Consider the following 25,952-nt stretch of genomic DNA (forward strand, 5'->3'; position numbering starts at 1 on the left):
TTCTGGCTCCAGGCTCAGAAATTGCTCCTGGCAAGCACAGGGGACCATATGGGGTGCCGGGATTCGAACCGATGACCTCCTGCATGAAAGGCAAACGCCTTACCTCCATGCTATCTCTCTGGCCCCATGAACAAATTTCTATGCACACTGCATATATCTTATTTAGAAGTGAAGAAACAAAATGGGAATAAATACAATATGTGGCCCACGGGCCGTAGTTTGAAGACCCCTGCGAATGAGTCTGGACTATCTCTTTGGCCCTGATAGGAACATTTTGTTTTGTTTTGGGGCCACGCCCAGTGACCATCAGGGGTTACTCCTGGCTGTGCACTCAGAAATCACTCTTGGCTTGGGGGACCTTATGGGACGCCAGAGGATCGAACAGTGGTCCGTCATAGGTTAGTGTGTGCAAGACAAACACCCTACCTCTTGTGCCACCGCTCTGGCTCCTGATAGGAACATTTTTTTTAAAAATATTTTATTAGGGGTCCAGAGAGATAGCACAGCTGTACAGCGTTTGCCTCGCATGCCACCAACCCAAGATGAATGGTGGTTCAAATCCCAGCATCCCATATGGTCCCCCACATACCTGCCAGGAGCTATTTCTGAGCACAGAGCCAGGAGAGGCCCCTGCATTCCTTGCTGGTGATAGCAGATGACATTGGTGGTGGTGAAATATTATATGCCTACAACTTTGCGAATCACAATGTTTTTTGTTTGTTTTGTTTTTTGGGCCACACCCAGAGCACTTAGGGGTCACTTCTGGCTCTGCACTCAGAAATCACTCTTGGGGGCCAGAGATAAAGCAAATGCCTTATCTTGCATGCAGAAGGTCAGTGGTTCGAATCCCGGCATCCCATATGGTTCCCTGAGCCTTCCAGGTGTGATTTCTGAGTGTAGAGCCAGGAGTAACCCCTGAGCACTGCCTGGTGTATCCCCCCCCAAAAAAAAGAAATCACTCTTGGCAGGTTTGGGGGACCATATGGGATGCCAGGGATCTAACCTGGGTCGTCCATATGCGAGGTAAACACCCTACTGCTGTGTTATCGCTCTGGCCCCAAATCATGATTCTTTTTTTGTTTTGTTTTGTTTTTTTGGTTTTTTTTTTGGGGGGGGCCACACCTAGCGGTGCTCAGGGGTTACTCCTGGCTGTGTGCTCAGAAATAGCTCCTGGCAGGCACGGGGGACCATATGGGACACCGGAATTCAAACCAACCACCTTTGGTCCTGGATCGGCTGCTTGCAAGAAATCATGATTCTTTTACTAAATAAAAATATTAAGATAATAGAAAATTAAACAAATACCTGTATTCTTTCATCCAATTATTCTATATACTAGAAATAAGTGAGGTCATTCTGTATCTGTCCTCCAGTTCCATGCAAATCCAGCAAAATGGGTCAGAACTATAACACAGCAGGTAGGGCATTTGCCTTGCATGCGGCCAACCAAGGTTTGATCCCCTACATTATATATGATCCCCCAAGACTGCCAGGAGTGATTTCTGACTGCAGAGCCAGGAGTAACCCCTGAGCATTGCCAGGTATGGCCCATCAAAAAAAAAAAAAAGTGGGGCCGGAGAGATAGCATGGAGGTAAGGCATTTGCCTTTCATGCAGGAGGTCATCGGTTCGAATCCCGGCGCCCCATATGGTCCCCTGTGCCTGCTAGGAGCAATTTCTGAGCCTGGAGCCAGGAATAACCCCTGAGCACTGCCGGGTGTGACCCAAAAACCACAAAAAAAAAAAAAAAAAAAAAAAAAAAAAAAAAAAAAGTTCAGCAGACTGAATAGTTTCATCATTCCTTGTAGCTAATAGGATTCTACTGTGTCCATATACCACACCTTCATCATTCACTCATCACTGAATGGATACCTAGGTTGATCCATATTTTGGCTATTGTGGCTAAATCACGCTATCTCTCCCCCATTTTTTTTGTTTGTTTTTGGGTCACACCCGGCAGCATTCAGGAGTTACTCCTGGCTCTGTGCTCAGAAATCACTCCTGGCAGGCACGGGAGACCATATGGGATGCTGGGATTCGAACCACCATTGGTCCTGGGTTGGCTGCTTGCAAGGCATATACCCTACTACTGTGCTATCTCTCCAGCTCCCCCAATATTTTTGATATATTCTATTCTCTTTGCTGTAAGATGTTATCATATTGTCATCTTGTTTTTCATTTCCCAAATAATAAGTAATGATAGACAATTTTTATGTGTCTCTTCTTCATCTCTCTTTTTCAGAAAATTGTCTGTTGGGTCAGATGAGATAGTACAATGGTTAAGGCACTTGCCTTATATGTAGTCAACCCAGGTTTAATCCCTGTTGCTACACACAGAGCTCAGACCCTGCTACACACAAAAAGACTCTGCCCTAGCTTCCTTTTCCCCTCTCCCACCTCTTTTGTGTGTGTGTGTGTGTGTGTGTGTGTGTGTGTGTGTGGTTTTTGGGTCACACCCGGCAGTGCTCAGGGGTTATTTCTGGCTCCAGGCTCAGAAATTGCTCCTGGCAGGCACAGGGGACCATATGGGACACCGGGATTTGAACCGATGACCTCCTGCATGAAAGGCAAACGCCTTACCTCCATGCTATCTCTCCGGCCCCTTTTATTTTTTTCTCCCATCTCTTTTGAGATATAAGACCCATGATTAGGGCCGGGCGGTGGCGCTAAAGGTAAGGTGCCTGCCTTGACTGCGCTAGCCTCGGATGGACCGCGGTTCGATCCCCCGGCATCCCATATGGTCCCCCAAGCCAGGAGCGACTTCTGAGCGCATAGCCAGGAGTAACCCCTGAGCGTCACCGGGTGTGGCCCAAAAAACCAAAAAAAAAAAAGACCCATGATTAGCATGAGATAGATACTTTGGTCTTTTAACAGTGTCTGGCCCACTTCCCATATCGATTGACCCTGGTCAATAAAGTTTGTAAAAGGTCGGCCTGGCACATTAAGCTCCAGGCCTTTTCTCTTATAATTGTTTTGATTTATTAATTCCCATGGTGATCCTGCTTCAGACCCATCCTCCTAGAGTTGGATTATGGTGAGTGCAGCATTAACAGATTCCTGGAATACGATATACTATATCAGTATTACATTGAATCCTGTACTACAGATTGGTCCCCAGAGCACTGCCAGGAGTGATCCCTGAGTACAGGGCTATGAGTGAGCCCTGAACATTGCCAGATGTAGTCCAAAAATCAAGAGGAAAGAAGAAAAGTGTCTGTTCATTTCCTCTCCCCAATACATTTTCTTCTTAGACAGTTTTATTGTTTTGGATTTGTTTGTGGGTTTTTTTGATGAGAGGGGTCATACCCAAACACAAGGACTTACCTTTGGCTCTTCACTCAGAGATAACTCCTGACAATGCTCTGGGGACCATATATAGTGCCAGGATCCAACCTGGGTTGGCCATGTGCAATGCAAACACTCTACCCACTATAAGAATGCTACAGTCTCCCTTTATTTCTTTAAAATATTATCGGTAGAGGGGCCAGAGTAATAGTACAGTGAGTAGGATGTTTGGTTTGCACTCATCCAACCCATGTTTGATTCCCAGCAACCTACAGAATCCCTGAGCACTTCTAGGAGTAAGTTCTGAATACCATTGAGTGTGGCCCAAATTAAAGAAAAAAAGTCAAAGTTGTTGGTAGATTAAATATTTGGGCCACACCTGGCAGTGCTTAGGGGTTACTCTTGGCTCTGCATTCGGAAATCGCTCCTGGAAAGCTCAGGGAACCATATGGGATGCCTGGGATCGAACCTGAGACCAGACCCAGTCAGCCACATGCAAAGCAAATGCCCTATGCAATGCTATCATACCGGCCCCTATTGGTAGGTATTTTTGAGAATAGCTCATACTTTCCTAGATGATTAGCAATTATTTATGATATACCTTTTTATTTTTTAATTTTTTTTTGCCCACTGACTGGTATAACACCTTTTCCCAATATTATTGTAATCTTCTCTTTATTGGAAGAGCCCGGGTTCTAATTTTGGTATCACCCTCCCCCACCCCATTCCCTAAAAAGGAGCTAGTGACTTGATACAAGAATTAAGGCACTTTGGCAAACTTGGGTTCTATCCTGTTCTCCACTGCCAGAAGTGATCCCAGAACATAGAATCAGAAGTTAAGTCCTGAGCACTGCTGGGTGTAAACCGAGAACCAAAAAGAAAAAGAAAAGAAATTTAAAAAATTTTTAAATGACCCCCTTAAAAATGCAAGTCAGATCAGTCATACACCTTCTTTTGCTAACTTGTATTTATAGTCAGCAAAAGTCCTGTAAAATCATATCTGTGCTGGGGACAGAATGATAGCACAGCAGTAGGATGTTTGCCTTGAATGCGGCCAACCTGGGAGGAACCAAGGTTCTATCCCTAGCAACCCATATGGTCCTCCAAGACTGTCAGGAGTGTTTTCTGAGCGCAGAGCCAAGAGTAACTCCTGAGCACCACCAGGTGTAGGCCAAACCCCCCAAACCTCATTTTGCACACTTTCCCATTGTTATATATGTTCCATATACCTCAATACTCAGTGTTTAAATTCTACTGCTAACCACTGGCTGAACACATAAGTATGATCTCTTCTGTAGGGGCCATCCTCACCAGCAATTCAATGTAAGAGAATGCTGTGGAGGCCTTGGGTTGCAGGGAATTCCTAGGGCCACCCTGATGTGCTTGGAGAATTCCAAGGCCATACCTGGCAGTGCCTGGTGGCTCCAGAACTATTCCCATAGGTGCTAGGAGTGGAGGTGGGGACCATGTGGTGTCAGGAATCAAACAGGCACAGTAGGTATGGAACCTGACTTTTTATTTCATTTTTTGTTTATTTGTTTGTTTTTGGGTCACACCCAGCAGCACTCAGGGGTTCCCAAAAACTCAGGAGTAGCTCAAGGGCTACTCCAGGCTCTACGCTCAGAAATTGACCCCGGCAGGCTCGGGGACCATATGGGATACCGGGATTCAAACCACCATCCTTCTGCAAGCAAGGCAAATGCCCTACTGCTGTGCTAAAACTCTGGCCCCACTTTATTTCATTTTTAAATGGAATTTTTTTTTTTTTTTTTTTTTTTGGTTTTTGGGCCACACCCGGTAACGCTCAGAGGTTACTCCTGGCTATGCGCTCAGAAGTTGCTCCTGGCTTGGGGGACCATATGGGACACTGGGGGATCGAACCGCAGTCCGTCCAAGGCTAGCGCAGGCAAGGCAGGCGCACCTTACCTTTAGCGCCACCGCCCGGCCCTAAATGGAATATTTAAACTAAGTATTAAACCCAGGATCTCACACATGCAAGACATATTCTTTTTTTTTTTTCCTTTGGTTTTTGGGCCACACCTGGTGACGCTCAGGGATTACTCTTGGCTGTGTGTTCAGAAATCGCACGGGGCTTGGGGGATCGAGCCAAGGTCCATCCTAGGCTAGCACACGCAAGGCAGACACCTTACCACTTTCGCCACCGCTCCGGCCCCTGAAGGCATATTCTACTACTGGGCCTTACTTACCTCTAGCTCAAGGTCTCTCTCCTTTTTGTGCTATGAGGGGAGTGGACATACCCTGTTTTGCTCAGGAGCTAGCTACTTATAGTTTTGTGTTCAGGGGTCAGACCTGGCAAGGTAAGCCTTACTTAATCTCTTTATTATAGCTCCACCTGTCCACTACTCCTCGTTGTTTGTCTGTTTTTGTTTTTGTTTTTTTTTTTTTTGAGTAGAGAGGCACACCTCTCAGGAATTCTCAGGAGCTAATCTTGGCTTTGTGCTAAAAAGTGACTCTTAGTAAAACTCCAAGGATCATGTAATTCCAGGATCAAACTGAGGTTAGCATGCAAGACAAGTGTTTTAACCTCTGTCCCCTGCATTGTCTTCTTTTGAAATATGCTATTCTCAGAGCCAGAGAGATAGTAGAGTGCTTGCCTTGCACATAATCAACCTGTTTGATTCTCAGCATTGCATATTGTCTCCTGAACATTGCCAGGAGTGATCCCTAATAACAGAACCTGGAGTAAGCCCTGGCCATTATCAAAGTAAAACCTAGCAAACAAAAACTATGCTATCCTACCAGTCTAAAAGTTTTTGGGGACAGAGAGATAGTATGGTGCCTTGCATATGGTTGAACTGGGTTCAATCCCCAGCATCCCATATTGTCCCCGGAGCCCACCAGGAGTAATTCCTGAGTACAGATCAGGAATAACCACGGAGCATCACTGGGTATGGCCCCAAAACAAAACAAATAAAATACTTTTTCTTTCATTGTGCTACTAGGTTCTCCAGATGTCATTTCCTTAGCAAGAGTCTTCTCTGATCAAAGTCATTCATTTGTTCTCATGTCTTCAAATAGATTACTTTGACTTGCAGTAAACACAAGCAGTTATATAAGCAAAAACCACAGAAGCAGCAGCAAAACACGTTTTACTAATTAGGAAAGCAAACATTCTCACTGAAGGAAAGCAAAGTACATATTCATATTTTGCAACAGAATTGAGATTCTGTGGAAGATAGCCACACATCAGTGCAACTGGAGTATGTTTAGTTTTATAAGATTTTTTTTTTTTTTTTTTGGTTTTTGGGCCACACCGGGTAATGCTCAGGGGTTACTCCTGGCTATGTGCTCAGAAGTTGCTCCTGGCTTGGGGGACCATATGGGACACCGGGGGATCGAACCGCGGTCCGTCCAAGGCTAGCGCAGGCAAGGCAGGCACCTTACCTTTAGCGCCACCGCCCGGCCCCAGTTTTATAAGATTTTTATTTTGTTTTGTTTTCATTTGTTTTGGGTTCACACCTGGTGATGCTAAGGGATCACTCTTAGCGTTGCTCAGTCAATGATGGTACGCTGGGGACTAAGGCAAGTTCCCTACCTACTGTACTGTGGTACCAGTACATCAAGGCTCAGTACATCAAGTACATCAGTACGTCGCCCCAGTACATCAAGGCTTTTATATGATGTCAACAACAAACAAACACTACCGCTGAAAGATCTTTATAATTACAAGAAGAAATTGGTAGATTGCTAAGGAGAAGTCTCAAAGGATTGGAGCAGGGATGGATCTAATTGCCACAACACCGGCAGCCTGATGGGGTCTCAGAAAGACCAGAGGCAAAGAATGAAATGGGTCAATTGGATCACATCTCTAGTCAACTGGGGTCAGCCGCTTGCTAGGCGAACGCCCTACCCGCTGTGCTATCTCTCCGGCCCCCCAATGGTGTTTTTTGGAAGAGCTACTGATAGAAAAAAAGGAAGGATGTATGCAGCTTCAACAAATAATTTTTCAATTCGTTGCAGAAATGTTTACCGTGTGGATCTTTTTTTATTTTTATCTTGTACAAATGTGTCCGCATATTAGGAAAAAAGCTTACAAAACCGTATAGATGGCTGCTTAAGTGAGTTTGGGAGGAAACGGGATGTCTAGGGGCGAGTTTGAAAGACTGGGGAGCAAGTTGCCCGGACAAGTTTAGCTCGCAGGATCCGGAACGAGAGTGCGGGGCGGGGACTCCTGACAGCCTCTCCCGCCTTCTTTGATCCCACCCCCCAGTCCCGCCTGCTCCAATGAGCGTCCAGGAGGGCGGGACTTAGCGGGTATCCGGCACCCGATTGGCCTCCAAGGCTTTCCGTCCTAGCCGAGGGGGGGCGACGTCCTGGTCCCGCCCAGATCCCACCAAGTTCAATGGGCGTCCAGGAGAGGCGGGACTTAGCGTCTATCCGGCATGCGATTGGCCCCGGGGGCTGTCCGTCCCGAGCAGGGGGCGGGCGGCGTGCCGACGTCCTCATAAGGGCTGCGCGGGCAGAGCGCGCTCACAGCGCCGCTGGACGGTTGGAGTCTCCGCCGCCGGCATCCTCGGCCCTCCGGGAGGCGACTCGCCGCACCGCGCCGGCCGTCCGCGCCCCCGCCTCGCCTTGCCTCTTTCCCGCCGTCCGCGCTCTCTTCCGCCGCCACCATGTTCGAGGCGCGCCTGGTGCAGGGCTCCATCCTGAAGAAGGTGCTGGAGGCGCTCAAGGACCTCATCAACGAGGCCTGCTGGGACATCGGCTCGAGCGGCGTGAACCTGCAGAGCATGGACTCGTCCCACGTGTCGCTGGTGCAGCTCACGCTGCGCTCCGAGGGCTTCGACACCTACCGCTGCGACCGCAACCTCGCCATGGGCGTCAACCTCACCAGGTGAGCCCGGCCCGGCCCGGCCCGCTCCGGCCGCGGGAACTCCGCCGCCCCCGCCCGCTCCTCGCCCGCTCTTGGCGCGAGCCGCCCCGCGCCCTGATTGGCTGCGGCGCGCCCTCCGCGGCCTCTGATTGGCCGGCGGCGCGGGGGCGGGCGCAGAGAGGCGAGCCTGATTGGCCGGGCCGTGGCGGGAACCGAGCGAGCCCTCCCGCGCCCCAGCCACAAAGCCCGCGCTGGCGGGAAAGGCCTTGCTGGTGCAGAGGGGCTGCCAGGACGCTGGTGGCCCTGGGTTGATGATGGCCCAGGGGAACAGAGGGCCAGGACAGGCGTGAAGGCGGCGTTGCTCCACCGGCCCTGCTAGATTCCCCGGGGGGATCATGCCCACGTGCTCCTTGGCGCACCCCCTGGGGAAACCCCCTCCCCGGCCTATCTGGCCCCTAGCACTTTGCACACACACACACCCCCCCAAAGGTGATCAAGAATTCCTTGCATGCTCGAGGGGGCACTCCGGGTACCGCTTTGGACCCACCTCACCCCCCACTCATACAATGAAAATTCCTTAGGGTGTTGTTTTTTTGGGGGGGGGTCGTGTGGATTGCGGGCTCAAACCCAGATCCAACCTGCGTGCCTTAGCTAGCCACCACCACCCCCTTATGTCATCTCTCTGAACCCACAAAGTTGTCTTGAAACCCCTTAAGGAGAGTCCCTCTCTCCAGGGAAGTAGCTTGGAATGCTGACAATCGCCTATTATACTGCACGTAACTGTTTTCGAGTTTTACATGTCTTAGAAGGTCGCCTTCGTTTTTGCTGCAGACTTTACATCCTGTGTCTTCATCCAGGTGTAGGCCTCTTTTTGTTTCTTTCTGAGCCACACTTGGTGATGCACCTGACTCCTAAGAAAAGTGCCACTGGCAGTGCCCATGCGGTGCTAGGAATTGAACCTGGCTTGGTTGAGTTCAAGCCAAGAGCATGACCCACTGGTACTGTCAATCTCTGGCTCCTGTTCAGTGGGTTACATATATAACTACGTGAATAGATTCCAGATTGGTTAGATCAGTTTACATATCTACCTGCAGTTAATCAGATGGTCTAATGTTAAAATTTATTTTTAGAAACCCATTTTAAGGTGTTCGTTTTAAACCCTCTATTTTCTCTATTGTAGTATGTCCAAAATACTGAAATGTGCTGGCAATGAAGATATCATTACACTGAGAGCGGAAGATAATGCAGACACCTTGGCTCTGGTGTTTGAAGCTCCAAGTAAGTAGTTGTTCATCTGCATAATGCTAAAATCTGTTTCCCAGGGCTGAGGATGTATGGATGCTTGTGAGTTTGAAGGTATAAATGTAGCTCATAAAATTCAAAACTTTTCTTCATTTGCTTTCTTTTGTAGATCAAGAAAAAGTTTCAGACTATGAAATGAAATTAATGGATTTAGATGTTGAACAACTTGGAATTCCAGTAAGTCTGTTTCTAATGTATGCTCTGGTTATGAGCTAATAAGTTCATTTTGGGGAGAAGGGCGATAGCACAAAGGGACCAGGGTTCAAGATTCTCAGCATCCCATATTCCCTGCTCCTGAAGGCATAACCACTGAATGCTTCCAGGTATGGTTCAAAAATAGCTAAGTTTAGGAGCCATAGAGTATAACAGTTACAGCACAGTGGACCCATGTTCAATCCCCAGCACACTATATTTCCTCCCCAGAAAAATTTATTTAGGTCACTTTGAAACAGTAGTTTTTTGTTTTTTGTTTTTGTTTTTTTGCTGAAGCAAGTTCCAAAGTGTTGTTTTCATAGTGTGTTGACTGACATACGTCATTTTATTAAACTACATATTCTAAAATGGATCACAGATTGAATTTGTTGTCTACCAACTGTTTTTTCATTAACCATTGGAACCAGGACTAGAAGAGGTAGGGCCTCCTGCAGACATAAGCCGGAACACTCTAGTCAAGTACCAACCATCTATCAAGATTCTGGAGACCCCAAAAAGTGATGTTTCTAGTGTACCTCAGTAGGGTGTGCAGTTCCATGTCATTGTGGCAACAGCAAAAGGGAAGAGGAACAAAATTTGCTGGATTATCTTGAATGTTGAGTGGATCTTTATTTATTTATTTTTGGTTTTTGGGCCACACCCAGCATTGCTCAGGGGTTACTCCTGGCTGTCTGCTCAGAAATAGCTCCTGGCAGGCATGGGAGACCATATGGGACACCGGGATTCGAACCAACCACCTTTGGTCCTGGATTGGCTGCTTGCAAGGCAAACGCCGCTGTGCTATCTCTCCGGGCCCTGGATCTTTATTTTTAATTCTTAAATTTTTTTTCTTTTTTTGGGGTCACACCTGGCTAAGTGCTCAGAAATCCCCCTTGGCTTGGAGGTACCATATGGGATGCCCGGGGATCGAACCGTGGTAACCCACCGCAGTCCTTCCTTGGCTAGCATTTGTAAGGCAGACACCTTACCTCTAGCGCCACCTCACCGGCCCCTAAAATATTTTTTATGATGCTAACTACTGGCTATCTCTGCAAACTAGTAAAAGTTAGTTTTATACCATCTTGTACTAAATTTGGACCTGGGTCCTAGATAATTGAATGCCTTTGGAGAAGTCTGAAGTGTGACTTTTGTGAAGAAGTAATTAGAGAATTATATTAAAATAATTATTTGGGGGCAGAGTGATAACACAGAGGGTAAGATGTTAGCCTTACACAAATCTGACCTAGGTTCTATCCCCAACATTCTGGGCCCCCAAGTTTGTCAGAAGTGATTTCTGAGCACCGCTGGGTGTGACCCAAAAACCACTGAATAATGTCTATTATCAAAGGGTTATGTTATTTTATTTTGTTTTTTTGGGGGGAGGGGGGTCATAGTTGTTGGTGCTCAGGATAATCCTGGATCTGTGCTCAGAAATAGCTCCTTGCAGGCTTGGGGGACCACATGGGGTGCCAGGAATCAAACCTGAAACCATCCTGGGTCGGCTGCATGCAAGGCAATTGCCGTACTGCTTGCTATCACTCCAGCCCCTCTAATGCTTTTTTAGCATGGTTATTTTTATAACATGTTTTATGCCTGCTTGGGCGTGGACACACACCAAGAGGTGCTGGAGACTATTGGTGGTAACTGAGGTGATCTAATTTACTTTTACTTTTTTTGGTTAGGGTTGCTAAATGACTAGATGTGTTATTCAAAGTAATTAAGACATTTTAAATTCTGAGTTTAGATGTCAATTCTTCAGACTCAGAAGAAATCTTCAACTTCCATCATTGATCTTCCATTCTTTTCTCTTTGTCTTATAGGAACAAGAGTACAGTTGTGTAGTAAAAATGCCTTCTGGTGAGTTTGCACGCATATGCCGAGATCTCAGTCATATTGGAGATGCTGTGGTAATTTCTTGTGCAAAAGACGGAGTGAAATTTTCTGCAAGTGGAGAACTTGGAAATGGAAATATTAAGTTGTCACAGACAAGTAATGTTGATAAAGAAGAGGAAGCTGTAAGTATGCTCGATTTATGGAGATATTTGTAAAGAGCTGTAATATTGGGGTTGCCTACATGCATGTGTCTTGCATGTAGCCAACCAAGGCTTGATATTCAGTACCACATATGTTCCCCAGAGCTAGCCAAGAGTAAATCTGAGCATGGCTATCTGTGTGGATGGCTGCATTCGTGCCCCCCCCCCCAAATAAAACTATAATAGTGCTTGCCATTAGATTATCTTGTTGTGTTCAAGCTGCTGTAGACTGGACGCTCATAAATGAGAACAGGTTTGATAATGGAGAGATGCTTTCTATTAACCAACCACCTTCTCCCCCAGTGATGGGGCAATGGAGTTTCTTAGAAGGATAATCCCATTTGTGAGGTCTCTAGACTCATGAAAGACATTTACAAACACTCAGGTAATTCTCAAAATTAAAGGAAGTGTGTGTGGGGGGATTTTAGTTTTAAATAATTTGAGTACTAGCAGCATTGTTGAAATCTGAGTGATTTGTTTATTTTGGTTTTTGTGAGATGGAAAGGAAAAATCAATGCCACAGCCACAGAAGAATCAAGCCACCCCACCCTTTTTTTGTTTTGTTTTGTTTTTTTTTTTGGGTCACACCCAGTGGCACTCAGAGGTTCCTCCTGGCTCTATGTTCAGAAATTGCTCCTGGCAGGCTCAGGGGACCATATGGGATGCCGGGATTCGAACCACCACGTCCTTCTGCATGCAAGGCAAACGCCTTGCCTCCATGCTATGTTTTGAGCCCCAAGCCACACACCCCCTTGAAGGATGGGACTAGGTGGGACATGAGTGATAGTAGATCAAGTAGGGCGTTGCTTGCCTTGCACTTGGCTGATACCGGTTTTTTGGTTTTTTTTTTTTTTTTTTTTTTTTTGAAGAGAGGATTAGAAAGAAGCTGTGTCTAGCCATTAACCTTCTGGTGATATTTAACTGCTTTTACTAGGTAATGAGCATAGGATAGCAGCACTCAACCACATTTAGTTATGGGTAAGAATTTAGCCTTTTAAGACTTCTTATGTAATCTCTCCAGTTCCCTCTCTGCCCTTCAGGTTTTTCTTTTCCAAAGTTTTATACATTGTAGTTGCTTAATATGCCTCTTTAAGAGCCAGAGGCATAATACAGAAGGTAAGGCTCTAGCCTTGCACATTGCTAACTTATATTTAATCCCCAGAAACACACAGGTCTTTCAAATACTGCCAGGAATAATTTCTGAGTGCAGAGACAAGAGTAATTTATGAGCTTCATTGTGTATGTGTGCATGTCCCGCCCCCCCCCCAAAAAAAATTCCTTCATTGTCATAATCTAATTTCTCTGATTTCTCTCCCCCCTTTTTTAAATTTTTTGAGACCATTGTGAATTACAAATCTTTCATAGTTGAATAGGCATACGGTGACAGTGAATTAGGGCCATTCCCACAACCAGTGTTGCTTTCCCTCCACCAGAGTTCCCAGCATGCATCTCATCTCCACCTTTAGCCCCCTGACATACTAATGTAACGGGTCCATTTTAATTTTGGATTGTTATAGTTTGGGTGTCTTGATTCTACTGATGACTTTGGCTTGGGTATTTAGTTCTGACCTTTTTTTTTTTTTATCTCTACAATTTTACCTGACACCACTTGGCTCCTAGCCTCCATCCTCTTTTTTTCTCAGTTTGTAGAAAAATGCAGAAATAAGAGGTAAAACAAAGTAATTCATGTCCCAAGTTTCCATGAAAAGAGCAGGAAGCCCCTATTTAGAAGATAAAAATAAAACAGATGAATAAACATCTGTGCCATATATGCACAAATAAGGGGTTGAATGGGTAGAAAAAGCGATGCGGTAAACTAGAACTATCTTAAGGACATTGTAGAGGGTCTTGGGTACTCCTTTGCTGTCAGTATTATGTAATTTTATGCAGCACACAGTAAATGACAATATTATATGTCAATAACATTGTACACAGACCATAAACTTTAATGCTATAGTAAAAAAAAAAAGATGCAAATAAAAGTAAAATAAAACGACACGCTCTTTCCCCTTTTTAAAACAGTTTGTTGGAAAACTGAATCATTTGTCAAAGTTTAGTGTGAGTTCTTATCTCCTTGCTATCATGGTTCTTTGTTTAACTGGTTTATTAGAAACATTTCTATTAGGGGCTGGAGAGATAGCATGGAGGTAAGGCGTTTGCCTCACGTGCAGAAGGTCGGTGGTTAGAATCCTGGCATCCCATATGGTCCCCCAAGCCTGCTAGGAGCGATTTCTGAGCGTGAAACCAGGAGTAACTCCTGGGCGCTGCCGGGTGTGACCCAAAAACCAAAAAAAAATTTTTTTTTATTTTATTAAGCTTCTTAGCACATTTGGTTTTTTGAGATACAGGAAAGGCAGAATAAATATCTGAACTTTTGGTTGCTTTTGGTTTGGGAGCTCCTCTCTACCTCACTTTGGTGGTGGTTCCCCAGCTATCCTAGGGATCTGTGTAGTTGCTGGCACTCAAACCCAGGACTCTGGCATGCAAAGCATATACTCTGTCAGCCCTTTGGAATGACCACTTGATTTATGTCTTTAAAGTTGGCTGCATAGCAACCTTGAAAGAAGCCAAGAAAGGGTTTTTATAAGGTACATTATAAACTAATGGTTAACATTTGCTGATTCACAATATGAATCTTCACTCTTAGGTTACCATCGACATGAATGAACCAGTGCAGCTAACTTTCGCATTAAGGTATCTGAACTTCTTTACAAAAGCCACTCCACTCTCTTCTACAGTGACACTCAGCATGTCTGCGGATGTTCCCCTGGGTAAGATACTAAATCTTAGGGCTTTGTTCATAGGTAATATATGGGATACTTCTCAGGCATTAACTGTTTTTTTCTTTTCCAGTTGTAGAGTATAAAATTGCCGACATGGGACATTTAAAGTACTATCTGGCTCCCAAGATTGAAGATGAGGAAAGATCTTAAATATTCTTGTGCTTCAACAGGTTCTTTGAGAACAGGTTCCGAGATGCCAGCATTTACTCAAGTATCTTTGGTCACCAAATTTGTACCTTTCAGGTACATGTGTAGATATTTTCTGTAAATAATCTTATTTTTTCTCTTCATTCTCTACACTTTGAAGAATAAAGCCCAAAGTTAAATCTGGTCTTTGTTAACATAGGATACTTCTTGCCTTACACTGTAGTCTCTTGTGCTCAAGTATTGTTTTAAGGATTGTTTTAAATAAATATAAATAAAAGCTGAATTTCAAGTAACAGTGCCTTGACTCGTGCCTTGACTGCCGCAGTATTCTAGGAATTTCACAGCTGCCCTTTTCAGTCAAGAGTATGATCTAGATAATTCATTCCATGTCACAATAAAAGATATTATAAACGATCATTTTTAGAAGTTCATCTGCTAGGGAGGAGAGTGGAATACTGTATATTTCATTGCTTTGTCATTTTTTTTTGTTTGTTTTTGGGACACACCCTGCAGTGCTCAGGGGTTCCTCCTGGCTGTCTGCTCTGAAATAGCTCCTGGCAGGCACTGGGGACCATAGGGGAAACCGGGATTCAAACCAACCACCTCTGGTCCTGGATTGGCTGCTTGCAAGGCAAACACCGCTGTGTCTCCGGGCCGCTTTGTCATTTCTTTTTTTTTTTTGGTTTTTGGGTCACACCCGGCAGTACTCAGGGGTTATTTCTGGCTCCAGGCTCAGAAATTCTGGCAGGCACGGGGGACCATATGGGACGCAGGAATTTGAACCAATGACCTGCATGAAAGGCAAACGCCTTACCTTATCTCTCCGACCCCCCCCCCTTTGTCATTTCTTAAAGCAAAATCGATGCTTCTCAGATGCGATGTGTTCGATGGCTGTTCTATGGGCTTTAAAAGATTAGCAGTTAGCAAGCAGATTCTGGCTTAGGGTAGGACGAGGTTTTATGAAGTCTGTAAGCAGTTAGCTCCTTCGGGCAAAGTAGTCCGTAGCATCAGTATGCCGGCTGGAGTTTTGAAGTCTGAACCAGGGACCCTATGAACAGGATCAATTCTGGATGACAGACTTCACCCCTTCCTGCAGTCGAGTGGGTTCCCCCCACCCCAACTATCTGGACCAGTGGTCCTCAAACTATGGCTTGCGGGCCACATATTGTATTTGTGTCTGTTTTGTTTCTTCATTGCAAAATAAGGTCTATGCAGTGTGCATAAGAATTCGTTCCTAAGTTTTGTTTTTACTAGAGCCACACTTTCCAATGGTCTGAGAGACTGAACTGGCCCCCTGTTTAAAAAGTTTGAGGACCCCTGATCTGGACTGAACCCAAGATGGCCTTTGCCCGAACCCATTTGTAGTTTGTGTGATTCATGCCTAAATAAAGCTGGCAGTTTGGAGTGCTATAAAACAAAATTGTGTTGGGGGTCGCCTGCCTCGTCTACGGGGAGCGCGAGTGAGTGCGTGCGTGCTAGGCCTAGGTGGCGGGCCGCCCCGGTGAGCCAGCCCTGGGAGTGGGCCCGACGCACCTGCGCAGTAGAGCTTGCAGTAGAGCTCGGGGCCGGAAGCGGCGTCTGGGCGGGCGCGCCCTGGTGACGCACTTCCGGCGCGCCGTGCAACTTCCGGCGGGGCGGGCTGCGGCGGTTGGCGGGCGGCGGGCGTGGCCGGAGTCGGGCGGACTTGCAGCCCGGGCCCCGGGGCCCCGCCTGGGCGTGCGCGGGTGCTTGTGTGTGTGTGTGTGTGTGTGTGTGTGTGTGTGTGTGTGTGTGTGCGCGCGCGCGCGTGTGTGTGTGCGCGCGGCTGGCTGCGGGTCTCCGCTCCGGGAGTCGAGGCGGTAGGTGCGGCGGCTGGGGGGAGGCGGGGCGGGGCCGCTGATGAGTGCGGGTGGAACTCATCTGCCTGATAAGGGACTTGTCTACAATATACAAATATATATGTGTATTGCTTTTGGTTTTGGGGTCCCACCAAAAACAGCAGCGCTCAGGGCTTCCTCCTGGCTCTCTGCTCAGTAACCGCTCCTGGCAGCTCAAGTGGGGGGACCTCATGGGATGCCACATAGGGGATTCGAACCACCCACCGGCCTTCTGCATGCAAGCAAGGCAAACGTTTGCCCTACCTCCATGCTATCTACCTCTCCGGCCCCCCAAGTTTCAAGTTTTTGCATTGAAATGAAAAAGCCAGTATCAGTAATAGGGAAAAAAAAAATCCCTTAGAACAATAGGGAAATATTCAGACTCATCAGTCTGATAAGGGGCTTGTCTACAATATACAGATTTTTTTTGGGGTGTCGGGGTCACACCCGGCAGGGTTCAGGGGTTCCTCCTGGCAAGTTCGGGGGACCATATGGGATGCCGGGATTCAAGCCACCTTCTGTCCTGATCTGCTTGCGTGCAAGGCAAAAGCTCTCTCTTCTGCCTCCAGTTTTGAAATTTTTTTTTTTTTTTTTTTGGTTTTGGGCCACACCCGGCGGTGCTCAGGGGTTCCTCCTGGCTGTCTGCTCAGAAATAGCTCCTGGCAGGCACGGGGGACCATATGGGACACCGGGATTCGAACCAACCACCTTTGGTCCTGGATCGGCTGCTTGCAAGGCAAACGCCGCTGAGCTATCTCTCCGGGCCCCTCAGTTTTGAATTTTTAGCACAGCGGTGATTGCCCTGCAAGCAGCAGATGCAGGGCCTCAGGTTGGTTCGAATCCCGGCGTCCCATATGGTCCCCCGTGCCTGCCAGGAGCTATTTCTGAGCAGCCAGGAGTAACCCCTGAGCACCAATGTGTGTGGCCCAACCCCCCCCAAAAAAAGAAAAAAATAATTTTAGTTTCATGTAACTAGAAACTATAGAAAATAAAAGCACTACTATGTTTTGGTTTTCTTTTTCTTTTCTTTCTTTTTTTGGTTTTTGGGCCACAAAAACCTGAGCGGTGCTCAGGGGTTCCTCCTGGCTGTCTGCTCAGAAATAGCTCCTGGCAGGCACGGGGGACACCGGGATTCAAACCAACCACCTTTGTTCCTGGATCGGCTGCTTGCAAGGCAAACGCCGCTGTGCTATCTCTCCGGGCCCAGGTAATATTTTTTTTTTTTTTTTTGGTTTTTGGGCCACACCCTGTGACGCTCAGGAGTTACTCCTGGCTATGCGCTCAGAAGTTGCTCCTGGCTTCTTGGGGGACCATATGGGATGCCGGGGGATCGAACCGAGGTCCGTCCTAGGCTAGCGCAGGCAAGGCAGGCACCTTACCTCCAGCGCCACCGCCCGGCCCCTTTTTTTTTTTTTTTTTTTTGAGGGGAGGCAACGTGGAGAAGCTCAGGATCAGACCTGGCAGTTCTTTTTTTTTTTTTTTTTTTTTTTTTGGTTTTTGGGCCACACCCATTTGACGCTCAGGGGTTACTCCTGGCTGTCTGCCCAGAAATCACCCCTGGCTTGGGAGGACCATATGGGAAACCGGGGGATCGAACCGAGGTCCATCCGCTTGGAAGGCAGACACCTAACCTGTAGCGCCACCTTCCCGGCCCCAGACCTGGCAGTTCTTCAGAAACTATGTAATGTGGGGCATTGACCTGGGGTCAGCTTTGTCTTTACACAGTTATTCACTCCATACCATCTTTCTTGCCCCTGATATCACTACTTAACGGTGCTTGAACAGGTCGTTTGGGCAGATAGTTGCTCCAAAAATAATGTGGGTGTTGGAGAGAAAGTACAGTGGTTTTAAATGCTTGCCTTGCATAGAGATGACCCCAGCCAGCTTGATTCTCAGTACTACATTAAGTTCCCCGTACCTCCATGGTATCAATGAGCATCGCTGGGTGAATGTGACCCAAAACTAAAAAGTGATATACAGTATTTATAGATAGTATTTTAAACAATTTTACAACTAAAGATTTTTATTTATTTATTTTTTGAGGGTGATTATTTTGGGCCACTCCTGGCAGCGCTTGTGTTACCCATGACTCTGCACTTAGAAATTGGTTACCCCTGGGGCCAGAGAGATAGCATGGAGGTAAGGTGCTTGCTTTCATGCAGGAGGTCATCGGTTCGAATCCTGGCGTCCCATATGGTCCCCCGTGCCTGCCAGGAGCAATTTCTGAGCGTGAAGCCAGGAATAACCCCTGAGCACTGCCGGGTGTGACCCAAAAACCACAAAAAAAATTTTTGGTTACCCCAGGCTCTGCACTTAAAAATCACTCCTGGCAGGCTTGGGGGACCATATGGGATGCTGAGGATTGAATTTATATCGGCCATTTGCAAAAGCCCCTACCCGCTGTGTTATCACTCTGGCCTCTACCACTTGAAGCTTTATAGAGTCTTGTGTTAAAAAGATGGAGAGATGGCTTATCAGGCTGCAGCACATGCTTTCTACTCAGAGCCCTGGTTTCTTTTTTTGGGGGCGGGGGGGGGGGTGTCACACCCGGCAGTGCTCAGGGCTCCTGGCTCCAGGCTCAGAAATCACTCCTGGCAGGCTCAGGGGACCATATGGGATGCCGGGATTCGAACCGATGACCTTCTGCATGAAAGGCAAACGCCTTACCTCCATGCTATCTCTCCAGCCCCAGACAGAGCCCTGGTTTCTAACCCTGGCAACTCGTGGTTAGGCGGTATCAGAAAGGACAGGCTGGAAATGAGGTCTACCCTGGTGGAACCAGATTTAAGTCACCTCTTCCCATCTATTCCCTATGGGACTTTAAAAGAATTAGGAGGTAGTCAAACCAACACTCATAGCAAGAAAAACATGAGGTCTAGTCCTGGGGGGTGACTCAGCAATAGGTCACTTTCCTTGCATGTGTGAGGTGTCTTGGGTTTGATCCCTGTCGCTGCAGAACGGAAGAGAAAATAACAGATCTGATTCCTTGCACACATCCTGATTCTGTATTCACAAGGGCAAACCAAGGAAGGTCCATCATGAGGATTTTATGCTCTGTCACAGATTTACCAGTGCAACTCGCTAACAAGTTCATTGCAGCCCACAACATCATTTGATGCTGATCTCATTGGTTCTGACACACTTGTCACTTGCAAACCTTAAATTGTTTTTTGTGTTTCCAGACTGTATTTGTGTCACCGTGTTATGATGCCTTCTCGTACCAACGTGGCTGCAGGGATCCCCAGTAGTAAAGTGAAGTACTCGAGGCTTGCCAGCACAGATGATGGCTACATCGACCTTCAGGTAAAAGCCAAGGTGGCTAAGGAGAAGGCTGGGTTCTCTCTTGTTCTTTTTTGAGTTAAAGGAAAACATATCAGGTGAAGGTTTCTTGTTGAAGGTAATTGTTTCTAGGGATTAGCGCAGGTAGCAAAGGAAATTCGGCTGAGATCCTTTTAGCTATAAACTAGCTGGACCTTGAGAGAACATTCCAAACCAGTATAAATAAATAAAACTGAGAAGTTCAAGTTGGGATGCCAGGGCTCAGAAAGTTCTATTGAATTTACCTAGAAAATAATCCCAATTTTGTTTTCTTTCTTTTCTTTTTTTTTTTTTTTTTTTGGTTTTGGGTCACACCTGGCAGGGCTACTCCTGGCTTCACGCTCAGAAATGGCTCCTGGCAGGCTCGGGGGGACCATAGGGGATGCCGGGATTTAAACTGATGACCTTCTGTATGAAAGGCAAATGCCTTACCTCCATGCTATCTCTCTGGCCTCCAATTTTGTTTTCTTTTTTTTGGGGGGGGGGTTTTGAGCCACACCCGTTTGATGCTCAGGGGTTACTCCTGGCTATGCGCTCAGAAATCGCCCCTGGCTTGGGGGGACTATATGGGACGTCGGGGGATCGAACCGCGGTCCTTCCATGGCTAGCGCTTGCAAGGCAGACACCTTACCTCTAGCGCCACCTTCCCGGCCCCCAATTTTGTTTTCTTAAGTAGAAATTTGTGTGTGTGTTTGGTTTTTCTTTTTTCAGGGGGTGGGGGGTGTTGGCTATACCCAGAAGTGCTCAGGGGTAAAACTCCTGGCTTTATACTCAGTAATTATACCTGATGGTGCTAGGGGGACCACATAGGATGACAGGGATTAAACTTTGGTGGGCTACTTGAAAGAAAAATGCCCTACTTGCTGTATTGTTGTTCTGACCTTTTCGTTGAGTTATTTTAAGGACTGTTTACACTTTAGTCAAAGCCATTTCAGGACTTGCCCTCAGAAGTCACTCCTGGCAGACTTGAGTGCTTGTATGGGAAGCCAAGAATCGAAGCTGGGTTGGCCACCTGCAAGGCAAATGCCCTACCTACTGTTCTATTGCTCTGGCCCTCCAGTTCATTATTTTTTGTTTGTTTTTGTTTTCTTCGGGCCACACCCGTTTGATGCTCAGGGGTTACTCCTGGCTATGCGCCCAGAAATTGCCCCTGGCTTGGGGGGACCATATGGGATGCTGGGGATTGAACCTCGGTCCTTCCTTGGCTAGCGCTTGCAAGGCAGACAGACACCTTACCTCTAGCGCCACCTCACCAGCCCCATCCTCCAGTTCATTTTTAAAGAGAAATTTGTAGTTAAAGCCAATTTTTTCTTGTCATAAAACTTCATTTATTGGGGCTGGCGTGGTGGCGCTTGCCAGCGCTAGCCTAGGACAGACTGCGGTTCGATCCCCCGGCGTCCCATATGGTCCCTCAAGCCAGGAGTGACTTCTGAGCACATAGCCAGGAGTAACCCCTGAGCATTACTGGGTGTGGCCAAAAAAAAACAAACAAAAAAAACCTTCATTTATTGGGGCCTAGTGTTAGCACAGTGGTAGGGCATTTGTCTTGCATGTAGATGATCTGGAAAGGACCCGGGTCCCCCGAGCCTGGTAGGAGCAACTTTTGAGCACAGCTTCATTTATTAAAGGTATTCTTTGTTCTTGGGGCCAGAGCAATAGCACAGTGGTAGGGCATTTGCCTTGCATGTGGCTGATGCAGGATGGACCTCGGTTTGATCCCCCGTGTCACATATGGTCCCCAAATCAGGAGCGATTTCTGAGTGCATAGACAGAAGTAACTAATCCCTGAGCATACCCGTGTGGCCCCAAAATCAAAAAAAAAAAAAAAAGGTATTCTTTGTTCTTTACTTACTGCTTTACAGTCAGTAAAATAGAGACTATTATGTTGAAAGTAATTTGTATAGCATCTCCTTTTGCCTGCCTCACCTTGGAATAAAATGTTCTAGAAGGAAGTAGGGCCAAGGAGAAAGTAGCAGGAACCCAAACTTTAAGTATAAACAAATCAATTATTCTTTGGCTCTGTTCTTGAAGATTCCCTCCCCCACTCCAGTACATTATGGAGGATTATCAAGGATGTGGCTGAAACAAACTCAGCATACGACTACATTAGGGGACTTTCCAGTTAGTAAGGTCAGCAATAGCATGAAGACAGATGTTAGGAAAAAGGCTGGTTTGCTTTGTGTTCAGGATCCATTCCCGACTGCTCAGGAGTGACCTCTTGTGGTGCTTGGGGATCTGGTGTGCTCCATCAAGCCAGGTAGACAGCATGCCAGACTTTACCCTTGTACTCTCTCTCCAACCTGGTTTTATTTTGGTTTTGTGGGCCACACCTGGCAGTGCACAGGGTTCATATCTGGTGGCTGTCAGGAACCAAATGCTGGGAACTGACCCAGTTAGGCTGACTGTAAGGCAAACATCTACCTGCTTTACTGTTTCTGATCCCCTGATCTTTTTTTTTTTTTTTTTTTTTTTGTTTTGTTTTTTTGGGGCCACACCCGGCAATGCTCTGGGGTTCCTCCTGGCTGTCTGCTCAGAAGTAGCTCCTGGCAGGCACGGGGGACCATATGGGACACCGGGATTCGAACCAACCACCTTTGGTCCTGGATCGGCTGCTTACAAGGCAAACGCTGCTGTGCTATCTCTCCGGCTCCCCCCCCCCCCATCTTTTGTTTATTTGTTTTGGGGGCCACCTCCAGCGGCACTCGGGTTAGTCCTGGGTCAGAGGACCATTGGGTTGCTGGGAATTGAACCCAGGTTAGCTGTGTGCAAAGCAGCTCTACCTGTTGTGCTATCACTCCATTCCCACCCTGACTTTTTTTCTTTTTTTTTTTTTTTTTGTTTTTGGGCCACACCCTGTGATGCTCAGGGGTTACTTCTGGCTATGCGCTCAGAAGTTGCTCCTGGCTTCTTGGGGGACCATATGGGACGCCGGGGGATCGAACCGAGGTCCGTCCTAGGCTAGCGCAGGCAAGGCAGGCACCTTACCTCCAGCGCCACCGCCCGGCCCCGACTTTTTTTCTTTTAAAGTAATTTTTTGGTTTGCTTTGTTTGGGAATCACATGTTAGTATTTAGGGCCACTATTTGGTGCCTGGACATATGGTACCAGTAATTGAATCTGGGTACTTGCATGTAAAGCATGTGCTTAGTCCAGTGAGGTACCTTTCTGTCTCCTACCCTTAGTTTTCTCTATGCTGGACAGTGTATCCAGGTCACATGTGAGTCATGGTGCTCTTCCTCTAAACCACATTCAGTACAGTGAATGATGAGAGAACAGAACTCAATGGTCCATCTGCTGGGACTCGTTGGCTTGGTAGTGTTTTGGGGGAGAGGGGCCCACACCAGCAGAGATCAGAGGTTACTCCTGGCTCTGTGCTCAGAAATGGCTCCTGCCAGGCTTGGGGGACCATATGGGATGCCAGGGATCATACCTGGGTTCATCTCGGGTTGGCCAAGTGCAAGGCAAATGCCCTATCTGCTGTGCTATCACGCCAATCCAAAATATCTTCTTTTTTTGGGGGGAGGGAGGCCACACCTGGCGGTGCTCAGGGTTACTCCTGGCTCTGCAGTCAGGAGTCATTCCTGGCAGTGCAGGGGGACTATATGAGATGCCAGGGAATCGAACCCAGGTTGGCTGAGCACGAGGCAAGCACCCTACTCACTGTGCTATCACTCTGGCTTTTGTGTGTTTTTGTTTTTTGGCAACCCCTGGCAGTGCTCAGGGTCACTCCTGAAGATGCTCAGGGAAAGCTGAGGATCAAACCTGGGTTGGCTCTGTGCAAGGCCCTGCCCTTACACTGTACTATCCCGCTGGCCCCGGCATGGTAGTTTTAATGTTGACTTGAGATGCATCTGCTGCTTGTCTCTTTTTTCTCCCCCAGAGCCAGAGCCACGCTGGACATGAGGATGTAATTCAAGAACTTGACGAACCCTCCCAGATCAGTTCTTTTCGCCCTCTTCTTTGCAGTATATGTATCTTCGTAATGCTTTTTTGTGTTTTATTTTTTTGTTTGTTTCTCTTCCAGTTTAAGAAAAGTCCTCCAAAGATTCCATATAAGGCTATCGCCCTGGCCACAGTGCTGTTTTTGATTGGCGCCTTTCTCATCGTCATCGGCTCCCTCTTGCTTGCCGGCTACATCAGCAAAGGGGTAGGCTGACGGCTGTGTGGTAATCAGCGGTCTTTTCTGTTACGAACCCTAATATAGTGCATTCTAGCAGCAGGATGATTTGCTTTTTCTTATGGGAAACCCTACCCACTGTGCTATCTCTCCAGCTCCTGAGTTTGCTTTTTTTAGAGCTTGTTCTTGGGGAACAAAATTATATCTTGCCCTCTGAGCAACAGCTTCTCTCACTCTCTACATGGCTGGTGGTGGCCTGTAATAGACCTTCCCCTTTCAGATGTTGACCAGTTTCTCCACAGTCATAGCTAGAACTGCAGAGCTGACCTGGCACTCGGGATCTGAACAGAGTAGATAGGGAGCTGGCCTTACTCACGGCCTCCCCAGATTTGATTTCCATTACCACATATGGTCCAAAGGAGTGATCCCTGAGCAGAGCCAGAAGTAAACCTTGAGCATCACTAGCACCCCCCCCCAAAAAAAAATGAGCCTGAACCCAGGGCTTAACTCATGCAAGGCAGATGCTTTCCCCAGCAGACTTTCTTTCACTCAGACCATATGCAGATATTGCCAGTGCATTTGTCCTGCACACACAGATACGGGCCGGATGATGAGCACATTCCTCTGCAGGAAGGACACAGCTCACATGGGCTTTTGTAGTAGTCGTGGGGCAACATCGCACGTCACTCAGCTCAGAGAAGGCTGCATGTGGCTTTGAGTTGTATGCCGCTGACACCGTGGCCCCTGGCCTGTTGGTTGACGCCTTCTGAGTTTGAACACCGGCTTCAGCGCTATACAGTCGGGTCGGGTCACTTTGGTGCTGCAGGTGGGGTTAATGCCAGAGGTACGTTGTAAGGAGTGGGCTTGTACGGTTATAAAACTATGAGTAAAGTGGGGCTGGAGAGAGTACGGTGGGTAGGAAGGGTGCTTGCCTTGCATGTAGCTGACCTGAGTTCCATCCCCAGCCATCTGTAATCTCATGAGCCCCACCAGGAGTGATTCCCTGAATGCAAAGCCAGGAATAAGCTTGAGCATTGCTGGATATGGCCCCAAAACAGAGAAAATTGAGAGAAGGGCCTGGTACAGCTTGCCTTGCATATATAGATGGTAGGCTCAACTCCTGACACTTGATATGGCCTCCCCGAGTCCCACCAGTCATGTCATATCTTTGAGTGCAGAGCCCAGAGTAAGTCCTGAGCATAGCCAGATGTGGCCCCAAAACAAAATTTAGAGAAGAGGGGTAGGGATATATTTCAGTGATAGAGCACATACCTCATATATTTGGTATGGGTTTGCTTTCTCATACCTCGCATGCTGTGTACACATGTACACACACACACACACACACACACACACAGAGGTGACTTAAGATCTCTGTGGAAGTGATAGCATACCAAACACATACACACAGGTGACTTAAGATCTCTATGGAAGTGATAGCATACCAAATAGGGTGTTTGCCTTGCATGCAGCAGGCCCAGGTGTGATCCCTGGCATCTCATATGGTCTTTTGCACCCGCCAGGAGTAATTAATTTCTGGGTGTTGAACTGGTAGTGACCTCTGAGTGCTGCCAGATGTGGCCCAGAAACCAAAACTAAACCAAAAAATCTGTATGCAGCAGTGATCCTCAAACTATGGCCCGCGGGCCACATATTGTATTTGTATCTGTTTTCTTTCTTCATTGCAAAATAAGATATATGCAGTGTGCATAAGAATTCGTTCCTAAGTTTTGTTTTTACTACAGTCAGACCCTCCAGTGGTCTGAGGGATAGTGAACTGGCCCCCTGTTTAAAAAGTTTGAGGACCCCTGGTATGCAGTGAGATGTTTTTAGTGTGTTTTATTTTATGTTGGGTTTTTTTGTTTTGTTTTGTTTTGTTTTGTTTTTGGGGCCTTAGGGCTACATCCAGCAATGCTCAGGGTTCATAACTGGTAGACTCAGGGGTGTTGGTGATCTAACCCAGTTCACTAGAGTTGACTGTGTGCAAGGCAAATGCCCTACCTGCCGTACTATCACTCTCACCCCTTTGTTGTTATTATTCTTTTTTTTTTTTTTTGGTTTTTGGTTTTTGGGTCACACCTGGCAGT

The 25,952-nt window shown here is 47.0% G+C and overlaps 2 protein-coding genes across 2 annotated transcripts in view; both read left to right on the top strand.

Moving 5' to 3' along the window:
- Nucleotides 1-7,787: 7,787 nt before the first annotated feature.
- On the top strand, nt 7,788-14,868 carry PCNA (proliferating cell nuclear antigen). The gene is made up of 6 exons (XM_049779348.1): nt 7,788-8,139; nt 9,299-9,396; nt 9,530-9,597; nt 11,433-11,627; nt 14,293-14,416; nt 14,499-14,868. Exons 1-6 carry the CDS (start codon nt 7,919-7,921, stop codon nt 14,576-14,578), a joined length of 786 nt encoding a protein of 261 aa, XP_049635305.1. The 5' UTR covers nt 7,788-7,918; the 3' UTR covers nt 14,579-14,868.
- Nucleotides 14,869-19,618: 4,750 nt separating this feature from the next.
- TMEM230 (transmembrane protein 230) overlaps nt 19,619-25,952 on the top strand; it is a 768,807-nt gene continuing 762,473 nt past the window's right edge. The window contains exons 1-2 of the mRNA XM_049779422.1: nt 19,619-19,734; nt 23,773-23,895. Of these exons, the coding sequence (XP_049635379.1) occupies nt 19,636-19,734; nt 23,773-23,895 (222 nt within the window). The 5' untranslated portion in view covers nt 19,619-19,635. The remainder of the gene's footprint in view (nt 19,735-23,772; nt 23,896-25,952) is intronic.

Source organism: Suncus etruscus, chromosome 9, assembly GCF_024139225.1.
Source record: "Suncus etruscus isolate mSunEtr1 chromosome 9, mSunEtr1.pri.cur, whole genome shotgun sequence".
NCBI classification, from domain to species: Eukaryota; Metazoa; Chordata; class Mammalia; order Eulipotyphla; family Soricidae; genus Suncus; species Suncus etruscus.